At 54.4% G+C, this 12,181-nt stretch overlaps 1 protein-coding gene across 1 annotated transcript in view; it reads left to right on the top strand.

Moving 5' to 3' along the window:
• The window catches only part of ITGAE (integrin subunit alpha E), a 56,523-nt gene that overhangs the window by 12,434 nt on the left and 31,908 nt on the right, over positions 1 to 12,181 (top strand). Inside the window, exons 3-10 of the mRNA XM_059906430.1 lie at positions 6,655 to 6,746; positions 7,997 to 8,064; positions 8,416 to 8,533; positions 8,757 to 8,903; positions 9,317 to 9,432; positions 10,030 to 10,181; positions 11,209 to 11,362; positions 11,951 to 12,101. Of these exons, the coding sequence (XP_059762413.1) occupies positions 6,655 to 6,746; positions 7,997 to 8,064; positions 8,416 to 8,533; positions 8,757 to 8,903; positions 9,317 to 9,432; positions 10,030 to 10,181; positions 11,209 to 11,362; positions 11,951 to 12,101 (998 nt within the window). The remainder of the gene's footprint in view (positions 1 to 6,654; positions 6,747 to 7,996; positions 8,065 to 8,415; positions 8,534 to 8,756; positions 8,904 to 9,316; positions 9,433 to 10,029; positions 10,182 to 11,208; positions 11,363 to 11,950; positions 12,102 to 12,181) is intronic.

Raw genomic sequence — 12,181 nt, 5'->3', positions numbered from 1 at the left:
GAATGTGAGTTGGTTTAACCACCTGAGAGAATCATTTTGCCGTATCAGGTAGAGCTGAGGATGCACGCGGCCCTTGATTCAGAGATTCCACCCCCAGATACCAACCCTAGGGAACTTTTGGGGCACACCTAGAGATATTGACTGTGACATTGTTTTGAAATAAGCATCGTCGGAAAAATGGAAGACATAAGGTGTGAATCATCCAATGAGACACTGAAAGCAGGTAAAATGAACAAATTGAGCGCAGTGGTTATGAACCGGATCAGTCTCGAAACACACTGTAAATTGAAAAAGGCAAGTTGTAGAATTATTTATACCATGGTCATTCACTCCGCAGGCATTTATACAAGAGCACCTACTGTGTGCCAGGCCCTGAGGGAACAGTGGTGAGCAAAGCAGACACAAATCCTTATGCTCAGGGGAAATAGACAAGAAGCAAGTAAATCAAATGTAGATTCTATCAGATGGAGGTAGTGGTGGTGTGCTGATTAGAGACATGTCTTTGGTTTTAGGAGAAGTTCTGCAGTGAAGGGTCACGACACACACTCCAACATTCCCTGTTGTCACCAAGATGACGTTTAGAGCTGCTCATTTTGAAGCCAGGGTTCAGTCAAGGTTCCTGTGTTGCGTATCGTGGCTGTATCTCTTTAGTCTCCCTTACTCTAGAGCAGCCCTTCCTCTCCCTGTCTTGTTCGTGGCAGGGCTCTTTCTGTGCTTGCTCCACTGCCCAGCTGCCCCTGGCTGGTTCCCTACCCCACCCCCCACCTGCCGCTGCTTTGCTTCTGGTCCACGGTGAGGGGTTTCCTTCAGACCCGGCACCCCTGAGCCATGAGCCCAGGGTCCAGATAGCTTTGGGGCAGAGCCAGGTGAGGCACTCAGGGCTCCTGGCTGAGTGGAGCTCTGTTTGGTGGCAGATGGGTGGGCAGTGGTGGCTCCCGAGGCAGCCTCATAGCCCTGGACTTGGGCCATGACCACGCCAGCCAAGTGGGCTCGGACCCCGTGCTTGATTTCCTCACTGTCCAGTGAAGAGGCTGGTGACCATTAGATTTAAGTGTAAGTGGTGAGGGCAGGGCCCATTCACTCATTCATTCATTCGTCAGTATTTATGGAGCATCTACTCAGAGCCAGGCAAAGCTAGGGGGATAAGATACTAAAGGAGACACAGTCCCTGCCCTCATGGAGCTCCCAGGCTCTTGCGGGAAACAGACAAGTTGGTCGATGACAGGAGGAGTGAAGACTGCTCTGTGGGGACGTCCAGGGTGCGTTGGGGACATAGAGGCACGTGTGTCCTTCAGCCAAAGGATGTACCTCGACACTGGGACTTAGGGGCTGAATAGGAATGAGTGTGAGAAGGCATGGGAGGGGGAGTCGGGGCTGCGAGCAGCTTGGTCAGAAGTCTGGAAGCCAGCCTGAGCCAGGTTGGGGGGCTGGGAAGGTGTCGGTGGCTGAAACTGAGCGTGATGAGACATTGGATGGGGGAGGTGGGCCATGCTTTGTCACCCGGCACAAAGGTTTAGGGAGCCTGAATGGCTTGAAGGGTGGTGAGAAGGTTGTTAGGAATGTTCTGGCTACAGGAAGAAGAATTAAAGGTAAGCATTGCTGTGTTTTGTCTTGGTAAAGTTTTATTGCTGCATTATTGCACAGAAAACTGCACGTCATCAGAGTGCGGCTCAGCGAATGTTCACAAAGTGAGCCACGCACGTAAGCGGCGTCCAGATCAAGAGGCAGAACAGGACCAGCCTCGCGCGAGCCCCCTGCAGGCATGTGCTCCCTTCCATGCGCATCCCAGGCGAGAGTTAACCCCCGCTCCCACCCCCGGCCCAGCTCTGCACTTTCTTTCACTGGGTGAATGCACTTCTTTTTATCAGGCACAGGGTGCCCAGCAGTGGAATTGCTGGATCGTGGCTTCTACGCTGGGTCAGCATTCAGTTTTACCAAAGTTTGCAATGTGTGAGCGTTCTGCGCTCCCCCCACTCGTCAAGGTCAAGGCCGGGTTTCAGCCATGTTGTGACCATCTCCTGCCCAGCCCCCTCCCTCCAGTACCCCAGCAGGGCCCTCACCACTCCAGCTTCAGACCCAACAGACTTTAACCCCCCTCCCTCAGAAGCCAAGCCAATGGCTTCCCTAGTGGCGCAGTGGTTGGGAATCTGCCTGCCAACGCGGGGCACAACTTTTCGAGCCCTGGTCTGGGAAGATGCCACATGCTGTGGAGTAGCTAAGCCCGTGCGGCACAACTACTGCCTGAGCTCTGGAGCCTGTGAGCCACAACTATGGAGCCCACGTGCCACAACTACTGAAGCCCACACGCCTAGAGCCCGTGCTCCGCAACAAGAGAAGCCACTGCAATGAGAAGCCCACGCACCTCAGCGAGGAGTGGCCCCCACTCGCCGCAACTAGCGAAAACCTGCGCGCAGCAACAAAGGCCCAACACAGCCAAAAATTAATAAATAAAATAAATAAATTTATATATTAAAAAAAAAGGCCAAGCTGAAAGGCCACAGTGGAGGAGGGGACTTTGAAGTACCCATTGCAGAAGGCTCCGAGTCCCCCGGGGGGGGTGAAGAGCCCACTTGGGCCCAAGAAAACCTCCCCGAACACCTGCTGAAGCAGAGAGGGTCTCACGGGTTTGAACGTGCAGGGGAGAAGGATGTGGTGGGAGGCACCTCTGGGTTCCTGCCTCAAACCTTGGAGCCTGAGACCACGGGCTGCTGCACAGGGCAGGAAACGCGCTTCTGGCCGCCCTGGCCGCAGAGGAACAGGCTGGGCTCCTCGTGCAAGGATGACACGTGCCTCTCTCTCCCTCATGTTGTTTCTCCGTAAGATGTAACAGCGAGGGCTGGCAGCATCATGGACTTGGCCGCTGCAGTGGGGTGGAGTGGAATATAACGAAGGCCTTCCCCCTGGGCGGTATGGGAATAGACTCTGAGGACAGAGATTAGTTACAGCTGGGTGAAGCCAGGGGCTGGACTGCACTCAGCCCAGGTGTAATAGGGTCCCTGGGGCTGTCAGCTGATGGTGAGCTCAGTTATAGTTTAGTTTGCCAGCCACTCAGTCGATAAACCTGGAGATCAAGAGACCACCCACCACGGTGGAGGTGGTTAAAGGAGTGGGCGGCAGAGGCAGCTCAGACAGGGCCCCGGGCCCCTGGCATTGCGTGACTGTGATATGGGTGGCAACCTTGGGTTCTGCAGTGAACAGCCTGTGCAGCTGTACATGGTAGTCTCTCCAGAACTCACAGTCTAGGTGGGAACAAAAGCCAGGGATAAGTGTAGGTGTCCAGTAGTGAGGGCTTCCTGGAGGGCTTGGAGGGGGTCAAGGTGCTCCTTCTTTTGGGAAGGCTTCCTGAGGAGCTGGCGCTTGGGAAGATTGTTCTGCAGGAAAAGGAGCTGAAAGGCATTGCAAGCGGAAGAAGCAGCTTGGGCCAAGGCCTAAAGGAGGAAGGAGAGCTGAGGCTGTTCCAGGCCTGCACCTACCCCACCAAGACGTGGTCGGGTTGGATCCCAGTTCTGAGCCCACCTTTGCGGGGGAGCAGAGAATAAGGTGCTGGGCCCAGGGCTGAGGCTGAGGCTGGGAGGGGTCTGGGGAAAGAGGCAAGGTTGTTGAGCAGGCGACCTAATTTAGGGGCTCAGCTGCAAGCCCACGGAGCTCAGCTGCACGTGGTCCTCTGCCCCTCAGCCTTGCCCCAGATTAGCCCCCTCATGTGCTGCCTTGGCTGTTGTTCAGTCGTCATTTAACAGATGTTTACCAAACCCCTGCTCTGTGCCAGCTACTGTTCCAGGTGCTGGAGATAACATGGCAAACAAGAGAGACAAGATCCTTGGGGAACTTACAGTCTAGGGGGAGAGACAGATAATAAACAGTAAACAAGTAAACAGGATGCTATCAAACGGGGACAAGTTCTGGGAAGGAAATAAATGGGACGATGCAAAGCAGAGTAACTGGCTTGTGAGGTGAGGCTGGTTGGAGAAAGCATTTGTGAGGAGGTGACAGTTAAGTGAGGCCAAGGAATGAGAATGAGCCAGGTTGGGGAGAGAGGGGGCACAGCAAGGCAGAGGGCCCGAGCCAGGAAAGAGCTGGGGGCAGCCTAGGAACGGAAGCCAGCCAGTGTGGGGCTAGAGCTTGGAGAGCAAAGGAGCAGGAGGGGAGTCTCAGCGGTGGGGAGGTGCTAGATCGTGCAAGGCCCCGTGGGCTGTGGCAAGGGGTATGGACTCTTTGCCTAAGTGCATGGGAGGCAGCTGAAACAGGGGAGTGACATGGTGTAATTTACAAGGGTAAATTTATTTTTTATTTTATTTTAAAAAATATTTATTTATTATTTACTTATTTGCCTACGCTGGGTCTTAGCTGAGGCACGTGGGATCTTCGTTGCGGCATGCATGCGGGACCTAGTTCCCTTACCAGGGATCGAACCCGGGCCCCCTGCATTGGGAGCTCGGAGTCTTACCCACTGGACCACCAGGGAAGTCCCAAGAGCAAATTTAAAAAACAAACAACAGAAAAAAATAACAGGGGGCTATTACTACACACCAGGCAAGATGATGGTGGCAGGGGAAACAGAGAGAAGAGATGCTCTCTAGATATAGTTTGGAGGAAAACCCAACAGGGTTTACTGATGGATTTGATGAAGGGGATGAGTGAAAAGACGAAGCAAGGGTGCCCCCAGGCTTTGGACTTCAGAACATAGTGGTTGGTGGTGCCATGTATTGTGTCAGGGAAGATGGAACGGTTCAGTTCAGGCAAGGGAGAACAAGACCATAGTTCTGTTTCGAACATTCTAAGTTTGAGATGCCTATTAGACAATGGGCATTGTTTATTTATTAGTTTCCTAGGGCTGCTGTAACAATTCACCACAAACTTAGTGGCTTAAAACAGCACAAACTATTATCTTACAGTTTTGGAGGTCAGATGTCCAAAGTGGGTCTTACTGAGCTGAAATCAAGGCATTAGCTGGGCTGTGTTCCTTCTAGAGCCTCAAGGGGAGGATCTGTTTCCTCACTTCCTTTAGGTTCTAGGTGCTGCCTGCATTCCTTGTCTTGTGGCCCCTTCCTCCATTTTTAAAGGGTCTGATAAGGACCCTTGTGATTACATTGGGCCTACCCAGATAATCCAGGATAAATTCCCCAACACAAGATCTTTAACTTAATCTACGAAGTCCCTTTTGCCATAAAAAGTAGCGTATTCATGGGCTCTGGGGATTAGGACATGGACTTCTCTGGGCGGGGCAGGTCATTATTCTGCTTTCTAGAGCTGTGCTGGTCTGGCTTCTGGTGGAGGGATGCTAGCATTGCAGATATAAAGGTGGGAATGTCAGCATTGATAGGTGTATTGAAGCCAGGGATTGGAGGGGATCAATCACCAGGGAGAGTGTGTGGGCAAGGAAAACAGGGACCCAGCACCGGGACACCAGTGACATTTAGAAGTCAGACAGTGAATGAGCAAGCAAAGGAGTTTGAGAAGGAGTAGTGAGAGAGGTCAGGGGAATCAAAAAGAAAGTGATTCAAGGGAGAGATGGTTACTTATGCCCCAGGCTGTTGAGAGGTTGAGAAAGATGAGGGCAGAAAGGTGTCCCTTGGATTTGGCAATGTGTGGACCACCGCTGACCTTGACAGGAACCCTGTCAGGGGTGGAAGTCAGCTTGGGGTGGGGTAAGCTGGGTAGGGCACACACACAGGTGTAGATTTTATTATTATCCTGTCACCCATGGAGATAAGTGAATGATATATTTCATAATTTTTTAAAATGTCAAGTAACGGAAGGTGAGGAAGTGGAAACGACCTCGTTCCTGGCCCCCAAACCACTGTAACTTATCGTGACCTGTCTAATCCCCTTTATAAAGCTTCCCCTTTATAAAGCTTCCCCTTCATAAAGCTTCCCCTTTATAAAGTCCTCTGTGGCTTCCTACTGCCCTCAGCATAAAACCTTGGACTTGGTTCACTGTTTCCAAGCTCAGCCTCGGGCACCTTCCCCAACAGCCCCTACTCACAGCTCCTAGGATGGGGAGCTCTCTCCCTGTCTCGGGGCAGCCCTGATCCTCCCTGGGCAGCATGCACACTGAGAATGTTTAGGCTGACGCTGGCTCTCTGCTGTCTCCCTGGGCAGGGGGCAGAGTTTGCCATTGGGAATCACGTCTCCTGAGGCTGCCTTAACCAGGCTGAGGGGCCCAGAACCTCCAGTTCTGACCTGCCCCTAGGAGAGGGGCACAAGTGTGCTCTTCTCAGGAAGTGCTGTCACTGGGGCCAGGTGGGGCAGGCGCCCTTGCAGCCACTAGGAAGGCAGCACTGCGACCAACAGAAGCAACTGTGCTGCTGGTGGCTTCCTGGTTCCCCCCACCGCCATCAAAGAGCAGCGAGTCTTTATTTACCACCAGTATCACCCCATTTCTGTCAGGGTGGGCCAGCAGGCAGAGAGGGGATGCATTTAGCCATTTCCTGCCTGGAGCTGTGCAAAGGTTGAGCCCATGCCTCCCTCGTAATGCAGATCCACCATCCTGGGCTGGGAGCCTGCCCGCCTTTCCAGGTCTGGTCTTCTCCATGGTTTTCCCCACAGGGAACCTGTGGGTCTGTGGGCCTGGAATGGAAGGACTGTGTCTGGGCAGGTAGGGAGGAAAAGGGAATCGTTGACCAGCTCAACTTTGCTGCCTACTCTTTGGCTCAGGCTCCTGGTCACCAGCCCCAGAACCAGCAGGACGGCAGGGCCCCTGTATCAGTGTTCCCTCATTCAGGATGAGCTCCATTGCCAGCCAGTAGGTAAGTCAGTCTCTGCTCCCGGGAATGCTCCCAGGACCTCCTTTCTAGGAATCCCACTCATCCAGCCCAACCATTCCGGTCTCTCCACCCTAGACTCCACCACCAGCCACAGCAGGCCTTCCATCCTGGGGCCCAATCCCATCCCTACCCAACCCTAACCCCCAACCCACCTTTCCGGACCCAATCCTAACAACAAAAATGAAACCTAAAATGGATGGAGTGCTTACGGACAGTGTCACCTGACACTGCTAAGTGCTTCGTGGACTTTTAATCCTCAAAGCCACACCATTTTACAGAAGAGAAAGCTACAGTTCAGAGAAGTCCTTTGGTTTCCACTATGACTAAGGTCACGCATCTGAGCAGCACCGCAGATGCAAACCCAACTCCACCCGATTCCAAAACCCAACCTACCGCAACTCACCACGCCTCAATGGAACCCAACCCTTCCCCCCCACCACCCCGCAATCTAACTGTGGCCATCCTAGCGCCTAGCATGGGGTCTGCCATATATTAGGCGCTCAGTAATACTGTTTGAATGAACAAAGGAATGGACCTAATTCGCTCGGTGACCAAACTCTCCCTATCCCGCCCAGCCCAGCTGAAGGCCCACTTTGCTGACGACCGCTGGGCCATGTCAGGTGGGGTCCTGGTCTCTGTGGGAGACGCTGTGTTGAACAGCCTCCATCTCTGCCTCAGAAGGGCACACGGTCCAGCAGGGCGACTGAGTGGTCCTGGGACTCAAAAATGCAAGTCGCCTGAGGCCCACAGTGGGGAGGGAGGGGAAGGAGCTACACTTCTGCCCCTGGGGATGTGGGGTGGTAAGATTCCCCGGAGACGGGACTTTGAGAGGGGAGAGTTCATTGGACTCTAGGGCCAGTCCCTCAGCCTCTTGCCATTCCTCCCTGGTGCTGCACACACCTGCCAGCTGGTGCTTCTCTGCCTGCCTGCCCACCAGCCCAGGGGCCCCTGGAGGACCAGCACCAGGTCTCAGTGTTTCTGGATCCCTATCACCATCTGTCACAGGCCGGGCACAGAGCAGACATCACGGGGCTTATGTTGACTGAGACACCGAATGAGCCTGGGAGAGAGGCCTGTCCTTGAAGGCCCCCCCATCCAGCTTCCAGAGGATGCTCTGAGTGGCCAGCTCTTCCTCATGGGGCTTTGACCAAGATGGCCCTGTGCCCTCTGACCTTGGCTCCTGGGTTGCCTCCCAGCATTCCTCCCTCCTTACCTGGGCCTCACTGTTTCAGAGAGTGTCCCCATCCCAAAGAGGAGGTACCGTGGAGTGACAGTTGTCCGGAACCACCATGGTGTTTTGGTGAGTATGTGTGGCGAGAGAGGATGGAGGGCCTTGGGGAGCTGGTGCTACCCCTGTGGTTGACCGTGTGGATACCAGTCTTGACTGGCGTGTTATTCTCAGGGCTGAGCCCAACGGTATCCCCGGCAGCCCCAGGGCTGACAGCGGCTCTGAGCTGGGTACTCCGTGTGACCCAGCACACTGACCCTGGCAGCGACTCCTACCCCTGGTGAGGGGTGAGCAAGCTGTTCCTGCGTCCCCTGCCTGGTTGAGCCACTGGGTTCTGACGTGGGGGTGTGGGTGTGGCTGCAACGAGGGGGCCTGGGCTGGGGGTGACCCGGGCTTTCCCCTCCTTTTCTCCCCCTCCTCTAGATCTGCATTCAAGTGCCGACCCGGTGGCCCCAGAGCCTCAGCTCAGAGCTCACAGGCAACTGCATCCTGCTGGCCCCTGACCTCCGTCCCCGTGCCCAGGTCTACTTCTCCGACCTTGGTAAGGACTGGAACCCTCATTGGACAGCTCTGAAGGGATATCCTGGGGTCTGCAAGAAGAGGCGCCAGCCCGTGGTAGATGCAGAGGGACACAGAGGCCCAGAGAGGGCAAGGCAGGCTTAGGCCCCATGTGAAGGAACCAGGTCAGAGCTAAGGGCAGGCTTACCTGGAGGTGAACGAGGAGGCCGTCTGACTCTGAGCTCTTCCATGTGTACTTTTTAAAGAAAAATTACTGGACCCTGATGCCCCTGTGGATGCTGGAGACTGCTCCAGGAACAAAAAAGGCAGCACGGAGAACACAGCCAGGCAGCGCCGGGATTTGAAGGTGGAGGAGGAGGAGGAGACAGAGGACGAGGACGAGGAGGCAGCTGGTGAGAAGAGGCAAATCTGGGTTGCTCCTAGAGCTGTCAGAGCTGACTCCCTAGGCTGGCGACCTTTAGGGGTGAGGCGTGCCTAGGTCCAAGAGATGGAGAGCAGTGGTTGGATTCTACAGGCCTGGCCAGTCCCAGCCCTGTCTCTCTCCATCTTACAGATGGGAAAACTGAGGCCCAGAGAGTGGGGGTGCTGGGAGTGACTCACACAGCAAGTCAGAGCCTGAGCAGGTTCTGGCTCTCTCTCTGCCTCTGAGACAGAGGCTTCACTCTTGGGAATGGCACCGATGCCCTCCCTGAACTGAGCCCTCAGGGCTTGAACTGGGTGGGTGCCCTTCAGGGCAGGACGAGTTGCCCTCACTCCTGCGCCAGATGCCAAGCCCACTCCTGACCTGTTCCCTGTTTTGGCCCAGGCACCGAGATCGCCATCATCCTGGATGGCTCAGGAAGCATTGATCCCCCAGACTTCCAGAGAGCCAAAGACTTCATCTCCAACATGATGAAGAACATCTATGAGAAGTGCTTTGAGGTGGGCTTCCCTGAGAGCTGGACTCACACAGCTTGTGTGTTATCTACCGCTGTGAACAAACCGCCTCAAAACATCCACCAGTGATCGCCTCTCTTTCTATGGGTCAGCTGTTCGGTCTGGGCTCAGCTGGGTGGTTCTTTTGCTGGTCTTGCCTAGAGTTATTCCTGCAGCTGCAGACATCTGGTTGCTCGACTGGACCCTAAGATGCCCTCGCTTGTCTGGACCATGTGTCTCCAGCAGCCCAGTCCAACTCTCTCATGGCAAGCACTTTCCAAACCTCTGATTATATCACATTTGCTGATGTCCCATTGGCCAAAGCAAGTCACCTGGCCTATCCCGGAGTCAGTGTGGAAGAGGGGGACTACACAGGGACATGGATTCAAGAAGAAGTCTGTGATTCACTGGGAGCCATTACTATCACACCTTCCTCCACCCCACTGGCTTAGAGATTTCCCTCTGCCTGAGCATCTCCTCCTGCCCAGAGACTAGGAGGAATGAGTGGATTCTTCCACTGCTTCCAGGCGGAGCCATCTAAGGGGCAGGGGTGGCCTTGGGCAACTCTGCCAAACTCCTTCCCTCTCGGCCCCTCCCCTGCAGTGCAGCTTTGCCCTGGTGCAATATGGGGAAGTCATCCAGACAGAGCTTGACCTTCAGGACAGCCAAGACGTTACAGCCTCCCTCGCCAGAGTCCAGAACATCACTCAAGTGGGCAGTGTCACCAAGACTGCCTCTGCCATGCAGCACGTCCTGTGAGTGTGAGGGCGACAGAATTACCTGTACAGCTACTGAGTGCCAGTCTACGGCCCTGCCCAGAGGCTCTGAGGCATCCTACCTGGAGAAGGTGGCTGGACAGACTGTGTAGAGGAGAGGGTCAGGGTTCAGGCTCTTCCTTGGCTGAAAGGGGACACTGTGAGGTCTTCCAACCCAGCCTTGGCTGATAGATGACACCCCAAGACAGTCCTCCAAAAATTCTTCCAAAGACTCCTCCTGCGAGCAGCAGTAGGGCACAGTGCTTATCAGAGGGGCTTCGTGGGCAGGCTCCCTGGGTTCAATCCCAGCTACGGTTTGTACTCGTGAGACCTTGGGCGAGTTGCCTAACCTCTCTATGCTTCAATTTTCTCACTTTTAAAATGAGAATAATAGGGAATTCCCTGGTAGTCCAGTGGTTAGGACTTGGCGCTTTCACTGCTGAGGCCAGGGTTCAATCCCTGGTCAGGGAACTAAGATCCTGCAAGCCTCAGGGTGTGGCCAGTAATAATAATAATAATAATAATAATAATAATAATAATAATAATAATAATAATAATAATAGTACTTGCCTTAAAATATGTACGGTGCATACCAGAGTGCCTGGCACACCTAAGTTCTATGTAAATCTTAGCCACTGTTTTTAATATCATTATTATTCCCACACATACACACGAGGAATAGACTCTAGTACTGTCCAGCACCTTTCTTTTTCTTTTTTTAAAAATAAATTTATTTATTTACTTATTTTTGGCTGCATTGGGTCTTCGTTGCTGTGCACTGGCTTTCTCTAGTTGCTCAGCACCTTTCTGTTGGGAGCAGGTGAGGGGTAAGAACACCTGTGTTGCAGCCTCACCTCCACCCGCGCAGCTGTGCACCCAGGGACATCACCACCCCTCTTTGGGCCTTTGTTCTCCCAGGAGGGCTCCTTAATCCTCTTCAATTCTAAAACAGGTCAGTGAATAAAATCTCCCCAGGACTCAGTCATCCCTTTGGCAAAGTTCTCTCCCTTTACTCTCCCCGATTTAGAGACAACATCTTCACACCAAGCCATGGCTCCAGAGAAAAGGCATCCAAGGTCATGGTGGTGCTCACTGATGGGGACATATTCGGGGACCCCCTCAGCCTCACGACTGTCATCAACTCCACAAAGATGCAGGGTGTTGAGCGCTTTGCCATTGGGGTAAGAACCAGGAGCTGGGGGGTACCTCGTGACCCTGTACAGCCTGGGGTGCGGAGGAGCCAGGGCTCCTAGAAGGGCTTCAGTAAGCAGCTTACCCAAACCCTGCTGCAGTCACAAACACTCACCAACTTCTCTTCTTTCAGCCCCCGTGTCCCATGCACCCCGCACCCCCCCACCCCACTCAGGGTCTTCCCCCAGACGGCTCATTTCCCAGTGGTGGTCACAGCTCACTCGCCCAGCAGTGATGGGGAGAGCAGTGGACACCCTGGGAGCCCACAGGAGGGATGTCAGGGAAGGTTCCAGGAGGAGCTGGTGCTGAGCTGATTCTTGGAGGACAAAGAGGAGTAGCTGACCTAGGGCACAGGGGAGGCAGGAAGGGCTCTGCAGGCAGAGGGAATAGCATGGGCAGAGGTGAGGAGCCTGGTGTGTTCAGGAAAACACACGTAGAGTGTGTGGGAGAGCAGGGAGCAGGGAAAGGAGGAGGTAGGTGATGGGGGGCCCTGAAGGCCAGACGGAGGGGCTCAGCTCTCTCTCCGGTCCTGGAGAGCCCTCGTGGTGCTGGCCCACTGACCCAGGGCCTCTGTGCAGGTGGGAGATGCATTTAATAAAACCAGGGCATACAACGAGCTGAAGCTGATCGCCTCGGACCCCGATGAAGACCATGCCTTCAAGGTGACCAACTACTCAGCGCTGGATGGGCTGCTGAGCAAACTGCAGCAGAGCATCATTAGCGTGGAAGGTGAGGCTCCAGGTCCCTGGCCGCCCAGTGGCAGCGCCCTCGGCAATTCAGCAGGAGGCCCGAGGCCCGCGCTCCAGCCC

This window comes from Balaenoptera ricei, chromosome 20, assembly GCF_028023285.1.
Source record: "Balaenoptera ricei isolate mBalRic1 chromosome 20, mBalRic1.hap2, whole genome shotgun sequence".
Taxonomy (NCBI): domain Eukaryota; kingdom Metazoa; phylum Chordata; class Mammalia; order Artiodactyla; family Balaenopteridae; genus Balaenoptera; species Balaenoptera ricei.
The sequence above is the reverse complement of the archived record's forward strand: the minus strand, read 5'-3'. Positions and strand labels throughout refer to the sequence as shown.